Source organism: Crinia signifera, chromosome 2 (genome assembly GCF_055691185.1).
Source record: "Crinia signifera chromosome 2, ASM5569118v1, whole genome shotgun sequence".
NCBI classification, from domain to species: Eukaryota; Metazoa; Chordata; class Amphibia; order Anura; family Myobatrachidae; genus Crinia; species Crinia signifera.
In genome coordinates, this window is record NC_139218.1 from 228,891,819 (window position 1) to 228,914,857 (window position 23,039).

The window sequence follows — 23,039 nt, forward strand, 5'->3', positions numbered from 1 at the left end:
AAGAAAAGGCACTCTTTTCTGTCCTTCTTAACATATTCAGTATGATTTGCCTTTATATTTAAACTGTTACTACATAGATAATTATGATTAAGAAAATACTGCTGCATATGAATAACATACTTTTTTTGTTAGATGTCAAGTAAATCTGGATCCTTGATCACAAAAGTGTTTGGGATTAAATAGATATTTTTGATTAAGCCCATATTTACAGCTTCAAATAAAAAAAAAAAGTGTTTGGTTTTTAGATTTTTGTAGAAAGCATGAGATACATAGCTGTGTGTGCTTAGGGGTATATTTACCAAGATGGGAATTCTATTGAAGATGGGATGTTGCTATGGACAACCAATCAGATTCTATTGGTTATATTCTAGAAGGTGCTAAATAAATAAGTAGAATCAACATACCATCTTCAATAGAACTCCCATAGTGTTTAACATCACATAGCTTCAAACAAGGATGAGAGGAATATATAGCACTGTAGAAGTCAACATCATCTTTATTCTAAAAAAAAGAGGCCTTGGATGGGCACTTCAAAATATAAATACAATTTACAGTTTTATATTACAAAATATACACATCATGTTCTTGTTGAAATCCAGTTATTTCTTTAGGGCTGGCATTCTGTATCATCTTCGCGAAGGCGTTTACGTCGATTTATCTCAAATTTGGGTGAGTGGTCTTTAACTTCAGCAGCTTGAATGTCACGGAACCCTTGATACTGTAAGACATCCAAAATCAAATACAATTCTGATTATAGGGCACAATTCTGAGTCTCAAGTAAGTCTGAATGCAGATTTCAAGTTTTAGAACACTGAGCATGTGCTGTATCTAACATAGGCGTCTTTGCTTAACTCTGGGCCATTCTAGGTTGGGCAGATCCCATACATTTCTCTATATCTGTCCAATGGACATACACAGATGTACACTATATCTGTGTGTATGCTGAATGGAATTCCCATTTAATTTATATATCTTGCACTTAGCATTGGGTAGGTGCAAGATGGAAAACTGGGTCAGTGACGTAAATATGCACAAAGACTAATGTGTAGTCGAACACAATCAATCTGCCATATTCAGACCTGTGTGCTACCCAGGAAAAGGCCTGGCGTATGCAAAATAACAGACAGCATAAAACAACACAATTTACTTATTCAGGATATAAGTATTTATATACCTATATAAAAGATGTCCACTTAGGAAAGAAGCATTATAAAAAAAAAACTTTGACAGATATTTTCTAGGTGACTCATAATAATCCTCTTGCAACAACAGCTGCCTTTATTTTCACTGGGTTTGGCAGACAACATACAGCAGTTAATCATTGGCAATTAATATGCCTGTTCTATCAAACTTTATTAATTATTAATTTTTTTATTATATATATTCTTTATTTGCATTTTTGCATATTTCAGCATAAAATTGCCCGCTATGGGGCCATACATACAAAATTATTAATAACTGTTTACATTTGCCGTTCAAATTATTACAACAAAATATACACAATCCCGCACCCCGCATCCCCCCCTCCCTCGCTTGGTGGAGCTAAAATTGAGGAGTTCCTTAGTGGAGACCCGGGATTTGACTATAATTCTTTAATTTTCCTACCTGGTTGCCTTTGCCTTGGCTGATCTACTAGGCTATAATAGTTTCGCCTTATTTAGCCGCTTTCCTTACCTAAATTATTATCTGCCCAACCCACTGGGGTCTACACCCCTTCTTAACTGTGCGATTCTGTGTTTTATTTTGCGACTGTGTGTCCTAATTTAATTAATAGTGCATAGTTTTATTTAATGCTATGTTCCCTCTCTAAGGGACTTATTTATTGTAGTGAAAGTGCTTATCATAGTGCTATCCTTAGTGTGGAATTACATTTAGTGTTAGATTTCGTCTGTAAAGCGACTTTTTCACGGTAGGTGTTACACTTTTTTGTTATTCCTGATTTTATTTTTTTTTTTAATTTTTATTTTATTTTATTTAATTTTAGTTGTTGTTTAGTTTGTGTAATAGTGTTGGGTTTGCATATATTTAACTTATGGGAAAAAGATCTAACCAACGGTGCCATATTTTGTAATATTTATGCATCGAATTGTGGCTTTTATATAAGAATTTTTCATGTTTAACTGTATAGATTGTTAACGCTTTCCAGCAGGCTACTTTAGGGCCTTCCTTCGCCATCCAACTTCTGGCAATTATTACTTTTGCTAAAGCACAAAGATTGGTGACATAATGTCGGTCCCCTGGCTCAAGCTGGCCAAGGTCCAGAATGTTTAGCAGGCAGCCACTGGCTGACAATACAGACCGGGGAATGCCTGAATCCACTATAGTTTGAATTACCTCTGTCCAAAATGCAGTCAGCACCTGGCACTGCCATAAAAGATGGTAGAAAGTGCCCTCTTCCTAGTTACATTTGGGGCAGAGTGTGGTTATGCATCCGTTAAATTTTTCCATACGAGTTGTGGACATATAAGCTCTGTGTAAGATAAAAGTATTGCACCTGTTGCACCCTCAGTGCATTGGTGGCTCTAGCAATATTCGAGACTGCAAAACGCCAGTCGTCCTACTCTATTGGCCCCATGTCCTGGACCCACTTATTCCTCAATGTCTCCATACTTACTAGTCCCTTATCCCGATTAATACATTTATAAATTCTACTAACCAATTTTTTAGGACCTCCTACTCTTATTATTCTCTTAATCTGGGATTCTCCTAACAGCGGAGGGCTGTCTTGAAATCGGGCTGCCCATGATGTTTTTAACTGTAAAAAACGATAAGGATATGATTTGGGCAGTCCGAATTCAGCCTTTAGTTCGGCAAAAGTTTTAATACGGCCGGGAAGGTATATTTGACCGAGAGTTATTATGGAATATCTATTCCAGGCTTCTCTGACCTGAGTCATACTTGACTCTCTAAATGTCATAGGGTCATCAATTGGGTGCGTTGGATCAAGGGACTGGGTGTTCATCATTCTTTTGGCTTCCTGCCAAATTTTTAAGGCTTTCTTAACCAAAGGTGGATCCAAAAGGTAGGATGTTAGTTTGTAGTATTCTATTTATAGGGTAGCTTCTTGGAGAGGCTACTTCAACTAGTGCATGGGCAATATCACTGTCTTCCGTCTCCTCCATCCAGGGCCGTAATAAAGCTAGTTGGGCAGACAGATAATATACGTGGAAGTCTGGCAGTCCCAGTCCACCTGCCCCCCTATCCAGCATAAGTTTGTTCAATTGGACCTTCGGTCGGGTGTTATGCCAAATGAAGGACGAGATACTACTATTAAGTTTCCTAAAAAGTTTTTTTGCCAGAGGGATTGGCGATTGTTGGATCAGGTACACCTGCGGGAGCACCACCATTTTAATTAAGTTAATCCTACCCGTGACTGACAACGGGAGTTTACCCCAAGATTTAAATTTTGTTTCCATTTTGCTCAGCATTGGAAGAATGTTATGATGGATAAAGTCCTCTGAGTTACGCATTATTTGTATCCCTAGGTATTTAAACTTAGATGTCCAGGCTAGTGGAACCGGGGGAGGCAGTGTTTGGGACGACGCGTTGCCAAGGTACATGATGTGTGATTTATTCCAGTTTATTTTTAAGCTAGAGAGCTTGCCAAAGTCAGAGATCAGTTTTATGACCACTGGTAGTGAAATCCTGTAGTCAAAAAGATAAATTAAAACATCATCTGCGTATAATGATACCACATCTGTACCCTTGGCAACGCACAGCCCGCGGATGTCCGTTAGGGTTTTCAATCTGCATGCTAGAGGTTCTATTGAAAGTGCAAATAGAAGGGGGGAGAGGGGGCACCCCTGTCTCATACCTCTAGAGAGCTTAAATGGAGGTGAGGTCCATCTACTCCTAGCAGTGGGGCATTTATATAAAAGTTGTATCCACTTAATGAAGTTAACCCCTAATCCAAATGCCTTCAAGGTGGCCCATAAGTATGGCCCTTCCACCACGTTGAAAGCTTTGGTAGCATCTAAAGATACTACCGCCGGTTGGCTTTCTGGTTCAAGGGGTAACTGAAGGTGGTTAAATAGCCTACGTCGAGGTTGATTTGCCCGGCATAAAGCCAGCCTGATTAGGATGGACTATTTTGGAAATGTGTTTTTTAAGCCTATTGGCCAGAATATTTGCTAAAATGTTAGCCTCATTAGATAAAAGGGAAATGGGGCGGTATGAATCTAGCTTAGTTGAGTCCTTCCCTGGTTTTAAGAGGACTATTATTTTTGATTCCACCATGGATGCTGGGATCTCATCTTCCTCAAAACAGCGCGTTAAAGTATGATGGTATTGTGGGGCAATGGTGTCACTATATTTTTTAAAAACCTCTGCAGGAATCCCGTCCAACCCAGGGGCTAGGTAACTTACATCTTTCTAACTGTAGCTGGATCTTCTCTGGTGTGCCGAGAAGCTCTGAGGTGTATAATTCCTGGAAGTATTCGCAAAACATCCCCCCTAACTGAGGAGTGTCATATCAAGCTGGCCCTGGGTGTCTGTAATGGGTCCTATACAAAGGGGGGGTCCCTCTGCCTTGGCCAAATAGGCCATATAACGGCCAGTTTTATCGGCTGATTGGTATGCTTTACAGGACTGGTGCAACAGCAGTTTAGTATGCTCTTCCCGTATGGCAACCTGCCATATTTCTTTTTCGTCCACTAGGGGGCACAGGAGTTCACGCTGGGTATGAGAGGTGAGGTAGCAGAGCGTGCACCAAAGGGTTACAAAATTGTACCCAGCATGCTCCCTGCCTCCCTTCTCCCTCATAACCCGCCCCCTGACCCTGGGTCACCAGTTTTTTCTTTGGTGCCAAGGAGAGAGCAGCACCATTATCGCGGCTGTTAGAACAGCCATGGGTTAGAGCTGCTGCTGCGGCGGGTGCTCTTTTAGTGAATCACCGGCAGCACAGCTCCATCACTCGGCGGCGGCGACAGCAGCGCTGGCGACTGGGCTGGGGACTTCCGTCGCGGGACCCTCTCTCGGAGGCTCCCGCATGCTGCACTCCGTCCCCGGGCAGGTAAGCGGCGGTTCCCTGCTTGCAGGGAGCCGCGTCTAGCAGCAATCCCCCCCGTTTGTATGGGAGTCAGCGGGGGGGCAGGCAGTGGGGGTCTGGACTGCTCCACCTTTCCACTAGATCACCAGGGACAATTATTCAGGCTATGTCCCGGGGGTTGATGCCTGAGGGGGAGGTTAGACAGCCTGGGAACCTACAGCCATACACATTGGAAATGTTGTATATTGGGCCTGGTTAGTACTTGAGTGGGAGACCACATAGGAACACCAGGTGCTGTAGGTTAGTCCCTCCCCCACCCCTGGGGACGTGCTGAGGCTTGCTCTCTGATTGCCCCAGGTGTCCCAGCTCCTCGTTAAGGTCCTAATCAGCAGCCATTCTGGCACTTGCTGGGTTTAGAGACGGAGGCTGCTGGGATTCTCCCCCACACCCTGCTCCTGGAAGCCTGGTGTGTGTGTAGTATTTCTCCTCTCCTGCTGCTGGCTGGATTGTTGAGCTCTGCTGATGTCTTCTTTCCAATATCATTGGAAGCTTAAAGACAGCCTGGGATCTACAGCTAATGCTGTATATTGGGCCTGGTTAGTACTTGAGTGGGTGACCACATAGGAACACCAGGTGCTGTAGGAGTACGGAGGGTGTAATGGTTAGCATTACTGCCTCACAGCACTGAGGTCCTGGGTTCGATTCCCACCATGGCCCTAACTGTGCGGAGTTTGTATATTCTCCCCGTACTTGAGTGGGTTTCCTCCGGGTACTTCGGTTTCCTCCCACAATCCCCAAAAAAAAAAAAATTGCCCCAGGTGTCCCAGCTCCTCATTAAGGTCCTAATCAGCAGCCATTCTGGCACTTGCTGGGTTTAGAGATGGAGGCTGCTGGGATTCTCCCCCACACCCTGCTTCTGGAGCCTGGTGTTTGTGGTATTTATCCTCTCCTGTGGCTGGCTGGATTGTTGGGCTCTGCTGCTGTCTTCCTTCCAATATCATTGGAAGAGATGAAAGTTTGAAACACTGTCACCATTCATAGTATTGGCTTTGCATATACGGTGTCTCCTTTTCAGCTTGCTGAATTGTTGAGTTTATCTGCCCATACCAAATGGCTTGGCTAAAGCTTTGTGGGTAAGGCTGCAAGTGTGTTGCTTGGGTGTCAGTGTTGTAACTGCTGGTGTTTTTTGTCTTTTTTCATGGACAGTATGCCTAAGGCGAAACCTAGCAAGGAGACTCCATCTCCGATGCAGCGTACCTGTAGGGTATGTGTGGACATACTCTCTCGGCAGGAGGAGGATATCTGTTCCAGGTGTTTGGCCCTTGAAGCAGATCTTCTGCCGCCTTCACAGCAGGAACCGGCCTGGGCTTCGACCTTGACTCAGGTACCTCCTGCGCCCCTGCCCCCTGTGCCCATGCCCCCTGTGGCAGGGGCCAGCACCAGTGTTGGGGCAGCTCCTGCTTATGTAGAGCCCCCTTGGTGGCAATCCTTTGCACAATCTGTGCAGGGGTTGACGGCTACTCGGGCGGGCTGGGATTCCAGGAGGCAGTGTAGGCAGCAGAGTCCCGATGCGGGTTCTCTGCGTTCCGATTCGGATGCCAGCTCAGAGGGGAGTTCTTACTCTTCAGTGGCGGAATCCGCAGGGGCCGATGACACTTTGTCCTCAGCGGAGGTAGAGTCTCTGATGCAGGAGGTTAAGGCAGTCCTCCAGATGGAGGATGAGGCTCCTGACCCTAAAAGTAAAGACCTGCTTTTTAAGCGTCTTAAGAAAGTATCGGCCCAGCTCCCGCCTTTGGCCCTCATGGAGGATTTATTGGAGACTGCGTGGTCTCAACCGTTTAGAAGGTTCCAGCTTTCCAAGCGACTTACTACTTTTTAACCTGTTCCTCCCACAGAGAGGGCTAAGTGGGAAAATCCTCCCCTGGCGGATGATCATGTTGCGCGATTAGCTCGCACTTCAGTACTGCCCATTTTGGATTCTTCATCTTTGAAGGACCCCTCTGAGAATTTCCCCAGGACTGCTTTTTCACAGGCAGGGGCCATTAGGTGTACCATGCTTGCCGCGTCATGGGTGGCCAAGGCAGTGTCTGAGTGGGCGGGCAAGGTGGAGAGAGGTTTGTCCGACGGCACTAGTCCTTCCTCTAGATTTTCCTCATCCACTAAGGGAGCCAAGCCCTGCACCAAGCAGCCCTGGGCTACCAGTCAGGGAGGTGGTCTCCAGGGGCTATGCCCTGACATTCCGGTTCCCCCCTCCTCAGTGTTATTTTTGCATGGGTCTTCCAAAGGACCCAGCGAAACAGCAAGTGCTACACCTTTCCATCTGCTCTCTTTTGGACTGGAACGTCATTGTTCCAGTTCCTCAGGAGCAGAGGGGTCAGGGGTTCTTCTCCACCCTATTCTTGATTGACAAACTGGATGGTTCTCACCGTCCTATCCTGAATCTGAAGTTGCTCACTATTTTTCTGCGAGTGCCGAAGTTTCGCATGGAGTCCCTGCGTTCGATCATTCTCTCACTCGAGCCAGGGGACTTCATGGCCTCGCTAGATATACTTCACATCCACATCCGACAGGAACATCAGCACTTCGGGGCGAACACTTCCAGTTCAGGGCGCTACCTTTTGGTCTATCTACGGCTCCCAGGGTGTTCACCAAGGTGATGGCGGTCAGGGCTGCACACCTGCACCGGCTGGGGGTTTGGATGATTCCATACCTGGACGGCCCACTGATTTTGGCAAAGTCCCCAGACCTACTACGGAGTCATTTGCAGGTCGTGATTACACTTCTGTTATCTCACGGTTGGAGGATAAGCTGGAAGAAATCGTTTCTTACTCCTTCCCAAAGGACACTTCACTTGGGAGCTCGGCTGGGCACTCGGTTGTAGAGAGTATATCTTCCAGAGGATAAGATCCACTCCCTTGAGAGGAAGATTCATTCCCTTATATGTCACAGAAGGGTCTCAGTACACAAGTGTATGGTGGTGTCTTCGACATGGTAGAGTATACACAGTTTCACTCGCGCCCACTTCGGCTTTACACTCTCAGCCAGTGGACAGGAGATCATACTCGTCTAAAGAGTCAATTGATCACACTGCCCCCGAAGGTTCGCCTGTCTCTCACATGGTGGTTAAAGACAGACAACTTGTCTCAGGGCCGCCCGTTTTGGATTCCAACCTGAGTCTTGCTTACCACGGATGCCAGCCTACGGGGCTAAGGAGCGGTTTGCAATTCTCAATCCTTTCAGGGTCGCTGGACGGCTCAGGAGAGTCGCCTTCCGATCAATCTCCTGGAATTGAGAGCAATCCTTCTGGCTCTTCAGAGGTTGGGGTCCCTCATCCGAGGGTGCCCTGTAAAGATCCGGTCCGACAGCACCACGCCCGTGGCCTTTATCAACAGGCAGGGCGGGACACGCAGCAAAGGAGCGATGAAAGAAGTCTCCAAGATATTCAGGTGGGCGGAGAAGCAGATTTCTGCAATCTCTGCAGTCTTCATCCCAGGGGTTCTCAATTTTGAGGCAGACTTTTTAAGTCGGCAAGATAGTGTAAGCATTCCCCCTGTTTCAACTCCTACTTCACCTTCTGTGGAAGTTCAGGAAGGAGGGAGGAATGATGATCCTAGTGGCCCCAGATTGGCCCCGTCGAGGTTTGTACGCGGATCTATGGAACCTGTTGGTAGCCTCTCCTCTGAGTCTACCTCTGCGTCCAGACCTAATTTCACAGGGGCCATTCCGACACCCGGACTTAAGTCGCCTGGCTTTGACGGGCTGGCTGTTGAGGTGTCCCTCTTTAGAGGTTTTCCGGGCACTTCAATCGTCTCCTTTCGAGCCTCTGGAGGAGGTGGATCTGAAATGGCTATCCTGGAAGGTGGCTTCTTGTTGGCTATTTCCTCAGCACGAAGGGGGTCTGACATGAGTGCATTATCATGGAAACCGTCTTTTCTGGTATTTCACCCGGACAGGGCGGTTCTTTGTACCAAACTGGATTTTCTTCCAAAGGTGGTGTCTGAGTTTCACCTTAACCAGGAAATAGTGGTGCCTTTTTTTCCAGGTTCTTCTGAAGCTGAAGCTTCTCTTGATGTAGTCCGTGCGTTGCAGATTTATCTTCGCAGGACTAAGTCAACTTGTAAGTCGGGTTCACTGTTTATGCTTTATGGGGCCAATAAGAGGGGCTGGCCCGCTTCCAAACAGTCCTTGGCGAGATGACTCAGATCAGTGGTTCGCCAAGCATATCTTTCCGCACTGATTACTCCCCCGGAGGGGATTACTGCACATTCTACCAGGTCTGTGGGTACATCCTGGGCCGCTAATCGAGGCGCCTCGGCTGAACAGCTCTGTAAGGTGGCTACTTGGTCCTCTTCCCAGACCTTTATCAAGTTTTATGCATTTGATACCTTTGCATCGGCTAATGCACAGTTTGGTAGACATGTGCTTTCCGCAGTCCAGGAGCGTCCCCCACCTGTGAGGGGACAGCTTTAGGACGTCCCAGCGTGAACTCCTGTGCCCCCTAGTGGACGAAAAAGAAAATAGGATTTATGGTCTTACCTTGATAAATCCCTTTCTTTGAGTCCATAGGGGGCACAGGACGCCCTCCCAGACGCACCTGGTAGCGGGGCTTCCTATGTAGGAAAGTTCCATGGCTTTAGGGCCTGTATGCTATGTGGGTGTGCGTTTGCTCTTCCTTCTTCTCTGGCTCTGCTCCTACCTTGGGCTTGCTAACAAAACTGGTGACCCAGGGTCAGGGGGCGGGTTATGAGGGAGAAGGGAGGCAGGGAGCATGCTGGGTACAATTTTGTAACCCTTTGGTGCACGTTCTGCTACCTCACCTCTCATACCCAGCGTGAACTCCTGTGCCCCCTATGGACTCAAAGAAAGGGATTTATCAAGGTAAGACCATAAATCCTATTTTTTTGCGCCTGTTGCCACAATTTTTGCTGCTTCTACTTTGTCCTGAATATATTCTGACTCTAGCTCCAGGCATTTCTCCTATGTGTCGATTCTTGGCCCGAGTGACTTCTGCTATTTGTTTACGAAATACCCCTCGCATATACCCCTTGAACGCATCCCACTCAGCAGCAGCAGCCGCTGCCGAGCCCTGATTTGCCTACCAAAATTCACTCCAAAGTTTTACCATGTTATCCTCCTGGCCCAAATAATATAACCAAGCTGGGTTAAGTTTCCAGAACCCTTGGCCCCTTACGAGTTTATCCGAGAATTCCAATATTATGGGGGAATGGTCGGATATACCCCGGGGTCTGTATTCTATATTTTTAACAAGCGAGAGAAAAGACTGGGATGCCAAGATTAAGTCTATTCTGGAGAAAGTTTGATATGACATAGATAAACATGAGAATTGAGAAGCTTTAGGGTTGCGTTCACGCCAAATATCTCGCCATCCTATATCCCGTATGAAACCTGAGAAGGGGGTGCACGATGCTGATCCAGTGGCGGAACCTCCTCTCCATCTATCAAGTGCCAGGTCAAGAATGTTGTTGAAATCCCATGCACACACCACGTCTGCGGAAGGATTGCGTGCAGCAAAGGCCACAGCCCTTACCAGTGTTTCATACGAGAAGGGAGGGGGGATATATACTGCCAGTATCACCAACGGTAGAGAATTTATGATACAGTCCAAGAAGATGCATCTGCCTCCTGGGTCAGTCTCCACCCGGTTACAAACAAAAGCTAATGTTTTCCTTATAAGGACTGAAACCCCTCTAGATGCTGTTGTGAAGGGGGCATGATATGCCCAACCTACCCATCACTGTTTCAAGGCCAAAAGCTTCCCTCCTGTAAGGTGGGTCTCAGAGAGACAGGCAATATCCACCCCATAGGAGCGAAGCTGATTCAGCACCAGAGATCGTTTGATCTTATTATTAAGTCCCCTTATATTCCATGCTAACAACTTAACCATCTGTTATTTAACACTTTTTATATCTAAATGCACTATCAAATTTTTTAAACATCACACAGTAGTATGTTGTCCCCACAATAAAAAGGTATTTTCTGTTTCTCTTTCTACCAAGCGGATCCCTCCCTCCCCCCACCCTGTATACCCATTCCCTGTAGGCATACCTGTACCCCACCCACCCCCCCCCCCCAAAAAATGAAAACAGAATAAGAAAAATATGTCAAAATTAAAAACACATAAAGTGCTCAATATCAACAACATGAAAAAAAAAAAAATGAAAAAAAAAAAAAAAAAAAAGAGTCATCATGCTATAGAGGCTGACGAAAAATGAAAAAAGGGCCACCCCTGAACGGGTGGGGGAACGCCCCAGCAGGTTACAATTATCATATTTTTTATCGTACTGGATATTTCTACACCGGCGCCTTGCACCTAGGACCCAGAGGTTTTGCTTCCAACCACTGAGCTGCCTCAATGGGAGTTGAAAAAAAAATGTGTTGTGTTGTTATCCACCACTCTTAGTTTGGAGGGGAATATCATGGAGTAGCTTATGTCCAAGTCCCGCAATTTTTTCTTTAGATCTCCAAACTTCAAGTGCAAAATCTGGGTACACTGAGATCTTGTTTCCGTTGTACATCAAAGGACCATTAGCTCGGATTGAGCGCAGCACAATGTCTCTGTCCACATAACTTAAGAATTTCACAATGAATGTTCGCGGTGGCGCTCCCGGAGGTAAAGGTCTAGGGGGGACTCTATGTGCCCTTTCTGCCACGAATTGGGCTGTAAATGCGGTCTTTCCCACAGGGTCTCTTAACCAGTTTTACACAAATTTTTGGGGATCTTGCCCCTCGGAGTGTTCTGGTAGGCCCACAAACCTTAAATTATTACGCCTAAGCCTTCCCACCATCTCTACAAGTTTAGCTTGCAATTCAGAGGCATGCTGGGTACAGTAATTCATTTTGTTCAACCATTGTGTGTTAGTATCTTCCAGGCATGATATACGCTTTTCAACTTCATCTATGCGTGTTGTAATCAAACTGATAACAGATTTTAGGGACTGAATCTCCGTTTGGAGATCTTTAATTTGCCCGGAGAGTCGCTGTTCCGAGTTGGTAATAGCGTCCAGGACCTGCTGAATCGTTGGGTCATTTGTTTCTTCAGAGGTTTTGGATTTCGTTGGGGTGGCATGAGGGGTTGTGGTCTGTGAGGAGTTACCCGCCTGGGATCTGGCTATTTCTCAAGCCAAGCAGCGGCCGTGGCATTGCCAGTTTTACCCATATTGCTATGCACCAGAAGTCACACCAGCCAAAAAAGAATAGTGGAAGAAAAAAAAAAAGAGAAAAAAAAAAAAAAAGAGGAAAAAGGGAAAGGTGTGCGGTATACACCTTTATCTCAATTTGTTAGTCCCGCACAGTGTCTGCTGGGTTTTACTGTCCTCGGATCTGGTAACCCTCAGTTTATTTAACTTGTTTAGTTTGACCTAATAGGCCTCACCACTGCCACACCGGTCCGCTCACTCCTGGGTTGGTGTTTCCAATGGGGGCCACCTTCCAGGGCCCGTTGTACCGAGGGGCCCAGCTGCAGGAACTTGCACCAATCTCCCACTTAGTGCCTGCTTGCTTTGTAATACAGCTTCCAGATATTTACACAGGGTGCAAGAGAGGCAGCAAGGGGTTAAGATGGATGCCGTATGCCAAAGAGATTCCCCGGGCCTACAATTAATGATCGTGCTCACCTGGCCCTCCGGGGTTAAACAGAATTCTTTTAGGCTTATACTACAGTTTTGGCTTATGTCTTAATTTAATCTAGCCTTATAGATTTCACTGGTGGACTGCTTGTTTTTAGCTGGCAATAGAGTTTCTCAGTTTCCCGTACTTTTGCAGCCCTGTGGGAGCACCCAGACCACAAACAGTATTCTCAATCCAAACCTCCAACACTGTTATGACTGATATCTAGAACATACTGTACATAGGGAAAAACAGGCAAATTAATCAGTGGTATACTGCACCCATCAGCGTGTCTTGTCTCGACTGGTCAGTCCAGGAGGGCTTTTTAGTGCAGGCTTTGTGCTTCCAAAAAGGTGGGGGGAATCCCCTGCTTCATACAGAACAGCTCCCAGCCGCGTGATCCATCAGGGTGACTAGGTACTCCAAACGCTTTCCTGTGTCAGCTCCAACCCGGATCCTGTGTGCAGCGTGTTGTATCTACTTTCATAGCTTTTGCCGGCTGACCGCATCCACACAGCAGCCAGACTCAGGGGGATCTGTCCGGGGTTGAGGTCTGTGGCTTGGTGCGGGCGTCAGCGGTACGGACACCCGCGCTGGTCAAGGAGTTCCGGACGCCGCCGGCATGTGGCTTCTCTCCGTCACTCTATGCCTGCCTCTCTGATACTGACGCCGGGAAGAGGTGTCTGTGGCTTGGTGCAGGCGTGAGCGGTATGGACACCAGCGCTGATCAGGGAGTTCCGGACGCCGCTGGCACGTCGCTTCTCTCCGTCAATCTATGCCCGCCTCTCTGATACTGATGCCGGTAAGAGGTGTCTGCATACGGCGCTGTGTAGAACAGGATTTATTCCCTGCTGGGGAGCTCACACACCTAGCGTCTCACTCCCACTTCGCCGTGGCCCCGCCCCTCTAGAGATAAGAAAGGTGTTTCACCACAGGTGATGTGTATGTGTGTGATCTTTATCAAACTTTATTTATTGCTTCTACCAGCTTGTCCTTCTCCCGCCTATAGGAACCAGCATCTCCATAAAGTATAAGCCTCAAACCAGCTCTATGCTAAATGGCTGGTATCAGAACCATATGTAATTTTTGGAAAAACTGACCACACCCTGTACAAACCCAGAGATAATACATACCCATACATTTTCTAAGGGATAAGTTTAACACCTAACCTGATACAAGTGACCGTTAAGCATCGTGTATGCATTTAAGACAGAAGCAACCTCTATTAAGTCTTGATAGAACAGAAACACATACGCTCTATATAGCTATTATGGACAGAAGTTATACTTCATTCCTGAAGGACACCTAAGCACATTGTAGTATAGAAAGCATTCAATGGACTTTGCATTCTGCTAAAAGACTTAGGGGAAAATTTATTAAGCAGTGGAGAAATTACCCACGGCAGCCAATCAGCTTTGCTGTGACATTTATCAAGTGTATTCTATAAAATTCAAGGTAGCAGCTGATCCCATTCCAGAGAAGCATGTATAATGCATTTATCAAGTGCACTAAATAAAATGTTGGGTCGCAGCTGAACCACTGGTCCCAGAGAAGCATTCTCCAATTACAGGAATCCTGGTAAGCATCCTGTCCATCACCGATGCCTAGCTAACCATGTCAGCTACTCTCACAGCTACCTCCCTGAGAAGCTGTGGATGGCCCTCTGGAAAACGGACTCCAACATATACCTATGGAACAAAACTTAAGGTCCTTAAGTATAAAGTAGGTTAATTGACAGGAAGAAAGTAAAACTTTTTAGTAGGGGCAAGATTAATAGTCTATCTAACCACTGAATGAATAAAACACACTCAGGCAAAGGGTTTAATTCTAGAGTCCTGTTAGCCTCGGTATCTTTACACTTAAACCCAGATGTATGAAGTGCTGTGATTGCGAAGGCTGAATCCCAGCACCAATTAGCCCAGCATCCAGAGCTGCATCTTCAAGATGCCTCACAGATAAGCTCAGCCATGGACAGCAAACCTGAATTTACTTACCTACAAAGCCTCCACTTGTTGTACTGATTGACTCTGACCTACCTTATTGAGATTTTGAATAATATCCACATTTTATGTAACCCACTTTTATGGGCTGAAATGAATTATCTGAAGTACTCTGTGTGCTTCCTTCCTGCACTTGGCAAGAACTATTTATGTCCACCACTTTAATACAATAATTTAATATAAAGATTGATAACACACACACATACATATATGCGTATCATATGTTGTACAGAATAATAGTTACCGTAATATTAAACTGTACTGTGGCCTCTCTCTGACTTGGTGACTTGTATAGTGTTGCAAACCTGTAAAATATAAAAAAATCAAACGTTTTATATGAATAGTTAACAACAGATGCAACTTTAGTATATACTACATTGGATGTAGTGGACTCAGGGGTAGGTGTATGAAGCAGTGATAAGGGAGGAGAAGTGATAAAGTGCCTGCTACTTTGTCACCAGCCAATCAGCTCCTGACTGTTAAGTTACAGAATGGGTTTAAAAGGGACAGTTAAGAGCGGATTGGCCGTGATAAAGTACCGGGCACTGTATCACTTCTCTTCCCTTATCAATGTTTCATACATCTACCCCTCATTGACTTGTGCCCAAGTTATCTGATTTTAAAAATAAAAGTCTGCATTAAAACAGGGTAATGGTGTGTACACACTATCGATTTTGGCTTGCGATACGATCAGATTGCATCGGGACTCGCATCGCACGGCGCATGCTATCTGCATACAATTTTGACTATATAGTGCAGATCTGCACTATATAGTCTATGCAGCCAAGACTTTCTGGCTGCGATACGGGAGCACGCATCAGGATTGCAAGGGTTAAAACCCATGCGATATGCATGTGATCACGATGAGATTTTGACTATATAGTTAAAATCTCATGCACATTGTACAAGTGTGCACACACACCATAACTTAGAATAGGTAAAAAGGCATGTTATTTTTTTTTTTTTTAATAAATAAATATTTACACTGCAGTTTGCCAATAACAACTCAGAAAGCTATTAACTAATCAATAAACAGCTGCTAAATGAAGAAAACATATTCACAGCATGATAAAACAGGTACTGTATCTCAGTCCAAGCTGTTAGCCACATAAACATTCAAAAATCAGAGCAATTACCCATTTTTTTGTTTTCTATATACAGTACTTGATAAAACAGGTTTCGAAAATGCAGAAAAAAAGTGTTATGTGCTAAAATGGAGCAGCATCAAAACAAATGATAAAACATGTACTGTAGTTTCCAGCCAATTAAATACAAATGTATTAATGTAAATGGAGAACCATTATTATGAAAGCTTCATATATTTTGTGGAAAAGCTGCCAAAGCAGTAATTTTGTTTGGTTCATCTATCTAAATAACACCACTCATTATTTTTGATGAGACAATTTATTGCTAATTATTATGTGTATGTGGCAGATGTTACTCACTGTGCAGCTGTATATACTCATATAGGCAAAGGTTTTTTTCTATTTGCTACACATGCTAACTTGGGAGTACTCAAGGTTAATTACTTAAAAAGGAAAAAACAAAGACATTGAACAGTTTTAATGATGAAAACAAAACCTATATGCCTTGAGAAACTCCTGAAGGTAACAGGTAGTGTTCCTTTAACAACAAGCCATTCAGTCTAAGGTTGCAGCAATAGAGTGGTGTGTCGCCAGGAATGGTAAGATATAAGTGGGTTTTTTTTTGTGTTTGCAGGGATGCAAACCAAAAGACAGTAAACACTTTGTGGGCGCACTCTTTTTCTTAAACAATAATTTTGATTATGTGTTCTGGAATTAATTTAAAACATAGCTTTTATTATGAACTTACTTAATAGAGTCAGGCGCAATAGAAATCATAAATATAATTTTTGCAATTTTTATAATTTTTGTTTTGTTTTGTGGTTGTGTCTCTTGAAATTATACACTATTTTTGAAATAAATCATTTTAAACCACACTTTTATGTATCATTTACTGCATATAATCATCTCAGGTATGTGAACCAGAGTGACCGTAGGCTGCAAAAATGAGTTGATCCCCAGGGGTGGGAATTTTTTTGGGGGGGGGGGATTAGCTGCCCCACGTCATATACATTTAATGCCTAAATTGGCAGATTTTAGGACACAGACAGTAGGCGGCTCCAAAGCTGCTTATCTGGTGACAATGCGACCCCAAGTAGGTAATACCACACCTGGACTTCTCCAGGGGTCACCCACCTGGATACTGCCCAGGCCCTTCACTGCTTGGCTTCCAAGTTCGGAAGGGTTTTGGGCAGACCAGTGAAGTATGATGGTATACTGGGTGGGGGTTCAAGTCACAGACAGCTGCTCCAGTTAACTGACGGTATCGTCAGTATTTGTTAGAGATATAGTTTAGACTGCAACCATAACCATAATAACACAGAATTTGTAAATTGGTAGTTCCAAACTTGATATTGGCGCACAGCGCTGACTGAGTATATTATCCCTTCAATACTATCTGAGATACACGCTGCAGATTGTGATACGTGTGATTGTGTCCAATTGTTGCTGGTATGGGGTCTAGAGTATAGTATAATATTAACTCTGTCCAGATTTAAAGTACACAATAGCACTTATGAGCAGTTCAGCTAGGTGATGATTCCACGGTTATAATACGTATTCCCTCTGTCAAGATCAAAAGTACACAATAGCATTTGTGGGCAGATCAGCTGGGTAGTGATTCCATGGTTAGAGATACCAATAGTACTAACTGACTAGAGTGACACTTGTATGGGTCACTAAGTTCAGTGAAATCCCACACAGGAAGTTGCTGCAGACAATTTGTGTCAAAAGTACCACTGATACATTGTATGAAGTGCACTTCAAATAGTTAAACCTTCTCACATGTACTTCCTTAATGTTTGCACAATTTTAGCATAATTGACAGAGTTAGTAAGTATCCTGGGGAGCAGAGCTCAGCTGACAGTGCAGTCTGAGATTGCTCCCGTACCTGAACCTGCTGTGATCCTGGCAGGTAAACGTAGTCTCCTGCGCAGTGCTGGGTTGCTGGATTGAGGCTGGGTGACGTCCGTCTATACCGATACAGGCTGTAGGATCACGGCGTTGGCTCACAAGCCCTGCGGGGACCTGGCTGGAGAGCTGACTTGGAGTGGTCCTGCTGCTGGTTCCGAAGGTGACGTGGGGGGCCGCTGGGACACGTGTTTCGCCTACGACGGCTTCTTCATGCAGCGCCAAGACATTGAACAGTTTTAATGATGAAAACAAAACCTATATGCCTTGAGAAACTCCTGAAGGTAACAGGTAGTGTTCCTTGAACAACAAGCCATTCATTCTAAGGTTGCAGCAATAGAGTGGTGTGTCGCCAGGAATGGTAAGATAACCAAAACACAGAAACCACTCCAACTGGAAAATCAGCAGGTTTCAACCTTTTGTGGTTTCTCTCTATGGGATGTAGTTGTAATCCTGATGTATTGGATCCCTTCGGTCAGAATACTGGTGCTGGAATGCCGACAACTGTCAGAATCCTGAAGCCGCAAACAAGGACTTTTCATGAATGAATGGCCCAGCACAGACCAGATAGTAAGCCCGCTCGAAGCAAATACTTCAAAAACTAGTAGATGTAGTTTCACTTGCTGCCAACAGATGGCTCGAAGTAAATGTTTCGAAAGCTAGTAGATGTAATTTCTCTTGCTGCCAACAGATGGCAGTGTTTAGGAGGACACTAGACATATTTATTATTTTATTTTATATAAGTTTCTTATATAGTGCAGCATATACCATTGCGCTTTACAATTGGAAACAACAGTGATTAAACAAACTGTGTAGAAACAAACCGACAGAGGTAGGAGGGCCCTGCTCGCAAGCTTACAATCTATAGCTGGGGTAGCCAACTCCAGTCCTCGAGGGTTAACAACAGTTAATGTTTTCCAGATCTCCTCACAGAATCACAAGTGATGTAATTAGCTCCATCTGTGGATCTTTTAAAATGTGTTAGTGAGTAATGAGTGTACCTGTGCAGCAGCTAAGTTGTCTGGAAAATGTGAACTGTTGGTAGCTCTCAAGGACTGGAGTTGGCTACCTCTGATCTATAGGGATAATAGGAGGTATACATAAGGATAGAATTCCATAGCATGGCAGTCCCACCAGATTACAAGACAGTCCTGATGGGATGCAATTAGATATAAATGCTACTGGAGGTTGTGTGAGTGTTTCTGAATATGATAAGCTTGCCTAAAGTAGAAGTATTTTATATTAAATTTTATACAGGCAACCAATGAGGGACTGACAGAGCAGATCAGCAGGCGATGAACATCTATCCAGGAAGATCAGCCTCACAGCTGCATTCAAAATGGATTGTAGTGGTGAGAGTCTTTTCTTAGGAAGACCGGTAAGGAGGCTATTGCAATAATCAATATGTGATATAATGAGTGCATTAGATTTTTGTGGATTTAGTGGATTAGAGTTTTTGCAGTGTCTTGTGTAAGGCACAGACACATTTTGGATATGTTTTTTAGATGCATGTAACATGGTTTAGAGACAGATTGAATGTGAGGAATGAAGGACAGTTCAGAGTTGAGGATGACCCCTACGCAGCAAGCTTGTGGAGTAGGATTAATTGTTGTGTTCTCAATAGTGATAGCGATATCAGGTTGGTAATTACTCTTGGCTGGTGGGAATATAATTAATTCTGTTTTGGAAATGTTGATTTTGAGGTGGCGATATGACATCCAGGATGAAATGGCAGAAAGGCATTCAGAGACATGGACAATTCCGGGAAGGATAGACAGATTTGAGTATCATGAGCGCACAGATGATACTGAAAACCAAAATAATTGATTTGTTTCCCAAGTGTGGAAGTATAGATTGAGAAAAGCAGAGGACCTAAGACTGAGCCTTGTGGTACCCCAACTGAGGTAGTGAGGATGAGGTAGAATCAAAGAAGCGAACACTGAAAGAGCGATTAGATAGGTAGGATGAGAACCAAGAAAAGGGCTGTGTTCTGAAGACCTAGGGTTTGTAGTGTTTGTATGAGAAGAGAGTGGTCGACAGTGTCAAAGGCAGCTGAGAGCAGATGGAGTAAAAATCCTGGCGGTCGAAATACCGACGCCGGAATCCCGACCGTCGCAATGCGGGCAATTTCTCCCTCTATGGGTGTCCAAGTCTCTCAAGTAGCTTGGAGAGGCATGGGAGCTGAGAGAGAGGACAGTATTTAGAGAGACCGTTTGGATCAGAATTGTGTTTTTATTTAGAATGGGAGTAATAAGTGCATGTGTGAACAGAGAAGGAAAGATACTAGGAGAGAGAGAGAGGTTACAGATTTTAGTTAAGTTTGGGATAAGCACATGAGACAGAGCTTTACTGACTTGTAAGCGTATAGGATCAAGAGGAGAGTTAGTGGAGTAGGAGAATGAGAAGAGTGTAGATACTTCATCTTCACTTGTGCGGACAAATGAGGAGAAAGTGGCAATGGGCTCAGGAAAGGAAGTAAGTTACTAGCTGATGAGGAGCATGCCATTTCATCTTGGATTTTAGCAATCTTTTCCTTGAACAAGGAAGCAAGCTCTTGTGCACAATCAGCTGGTGGGGAGGGTAAAGAAGTCTAAAGTTTAAATGTATTAAAAAGTCGCTTGGGGTTTGTGGCATGAGAAGAGAGATTGAAAATAAGTTTGTTTAGCAGTGTCCAGAGCATTACGATAGAAGTGGTAGGTAGTCTAAAGGCCTCCATACACTATATTGGGGAGGACAGAGAAAGGGTGTCTTTGGTTGGTGCACCAAAAGAGAATTTACTAATAAAACATGACTTTTATTGGTTTCATTAAAATAGTTGCGAAGATATAAAAAAAAACACGAAAAACACATAGGACAACATTGAGTGATTTAAAAAGGATATAATATATCCTCACCTAGTGGGACCCCACTTCACACTGTCCTTGAATAATTTTATAATTTTATAAAGCACGGTGGTTGAAATTTAAGAGTGGAAAAGTTATGGCTGGTATTGACAGTTTTACAGTGTGTATGCTTATCCAGGATGTAACAATTATCAGATACAATGCATATATTCCTGGGGCTCACTATGCAGTAGCGATAAGCGCCTGAACACGGGTGTGATCCCGTTTCAGAGCTACTGCTGGCTGGCTGGAGCCGCTAGTTCCACAGCCTGTGTGCTGACCGCAGAGCTGTGTCTGAGGTGTGCCGTCGTGCACTACCTCGCTCTTCAGTGTCAGATCAGACAGGAGTGTACACGGCTCTTGTGCTTGAGTCCGTGTCACTGTACTACAGGGAACCGTGTGCTACGGATACCCTGTGTCGCCACCGGCCTAAACAGATCAAAATACAATCATATGGGGGGAAGGGAAGTGGGGTTTAACACACTAGGTGTACATTCAAGCGTACGCTTTCGCAAAAGCTTCACCCGATTCAGATGGATCGGGCAGTAAAATCGGGCCAAATTGCACGTTTAAATACCCAGTCCAACCCACTGCGCGGCCCTGTGCACATCAGATCGGAGTAGGGAGGTTGGACCGGCTGCACATAAGATTTGCTAAATCTTATGTGCATCCGGGCAGGGGACTCTGAGGTGGCTGGCGAGCCGGAGCAGGGAGCTGTGCTCCGGGCAGGTGGAGGGAGCAGGGTGGCGGGGACGCTGCTAGTAGGGCAGAGGCAGCGGACACAGAGGCGGCAGTAACAGAGAGCCAGGCAGGGGGACCCGAGAGCTGTCAGCGCTGGAAAAAAAAAGCCCATACAATGAATGGGCAGCCTGTGATTGGCTGAGTGCTCTCTCTAGCCTTGCAGCTGATGTTCTAAATCCTAGGCTGAAGCTTCCACATTACCCTCATGTGGAAGTATGCTGGCCCTTCCACACGATCTATATCTCAAACAGTCAAAGGAGGAAACCGCACAACATCTTCACTGTAATTAGTGTGCCCGTCCATGTAAATTTATAAAATAGCAGTTCATCCTTAAGTATCCAATGTACCAAGAAAGCTTTGAGAATGAAAAAAAAAAATGTATTTAATAAAAAGATATCGAAAATCCAGCTCTCCATCATATGCAAAAATGCATCACATCTGTAGAATGTAGCAGGCAGAATTAAATATAGGTATATCACTAAAGACTATAAATACATTTTGAATTACCCCCACCCCATAATGTCATCTTTCAGAATACTATACTATTAGCCACCAAAACCTATTGGAACCACTCACAGAGCTGTCTCAAAGAAACAACTGTCCCAATCATTTTAAATTACCTTTTGGGTGGGATGTAAATGGCTTTTCTGGCCAGTGAGCATGCTATCGCACATTACTCTTTTATTTGTGGTAAGTTCTATGTGTAATTGGCATGGTGGGGACCAACAGAGTTATTCAGACCTGATCTACCAATTTGCAGAGCCCTGCGATCAGGTATTCGCCGCCCAGCCAAAGTGAAATCCTGCCCCGTGCAGGGCTACAAATTGATGTACACAGCTTGTGAATGGCAATGACACTGATCGGCGATTAGCAGAAAATCCATGCACAAGCCGCTCACCATTGAATGATTTCTCAACTGTGTGCAGTCTGTGCATGGCCCGGGACTTAGTCGGCGGCTGCGATAGAAACAGTTGGATCAGGGCCAGAGCTGAGGTCACACGCGGTCCCCTCAAACACCTGAGAACTCCTGCATTTTTACTGACACTCCCAGAAAACAGCCGGCTACCACCCTAAACACCAGTTTCCTCTTAAGCAACTTGCGAAAGGCCAGCGATTTAACAATGGCTGTAGCAGGATTTTATCGCAAGATGGCCGTATGCATGCGCAGTCAATTGATAATCGCCCAGCCTGTGAATTTTCAGCTGTGTGATCAGGTCTGTATAACCCCCAGAGATGAGATCTTTTGCACTCATCTTAATATTAACAGATACAGTAACAAGAATGATAAAAGCAGATACATGGATTTTTATTGTAGAAAGGTGGACTGTCATAATATCATAATGAAGAAAGCAGACATCCGATACCAGGTAGAAGGTGCCTGACTCAATCAACCCCAAACACTTCAGCTAGCACTGATTGCTAGATACACCAACATGTATACAAACCTTTGCATACTTTCCCAATGAAGTATTACACGGGTAGTAGCTGCATGTCCCCAGCTTTCTCCTGTAGAGAGATAACAAAAGGAGAGATGACTGCAATTATGCTAAGAACTATTATTAAAAGGTATAATCTCCATAGGTCATCTTAACTGCTGATCCTTTCGTCAGTTACTTTACGTTGTCAAATAGCTTTTCACAGACATACTTCCAGAAGCCACTCCATAAGTCAGTGGTGGCCAAATCAGTCCTCAAGACCTACCTGTTTCTCAGGCCACCTGTGGATCTGTAGAATGTCACTGTTAGGAATGAATGCAGCATGTTTTAAAATGTGACAATTGGTAACAACTACTCCTTTGCACCAGCTAGGT

The 23,039-nt window shown here is 44.7% G+C and overlaps 1 protein-coding gene across 2 annotated transcripts in view; it reads right to left on the reverse strand.

Annotated features, from left to right (window-relative positions):
• Positions 1–478: 478 nt before the first annotated feature.
• RAD51C (RAD51 paralog C) overlaps positions 479–23,039 on the reverse strand; it is an 84,395-nt gene continuing 61,834 nt past the window's right edge. For both annotated transcript variants that reach the window (XM_083173972.1, XM_083173971.1), the window contains 3 exons: positions 22,675–22,735; positions 14,858–14,918; positions 479–718 (listed from right to left, as the gene is read on the reverse strand). In XM_083173972.1, coding sequence (XP_083030098.1) covers positions 608–718; positions 14,858–14,918; positions 22,675–22,735 — 233 coding nt within the window. In that variant the 3' untranslated portion in view covers positions 479–607. The remainder of the gene's footprint in view (positions 719–14,857; positions 14,919–22,674; positions 22,736–23,039) is intronic.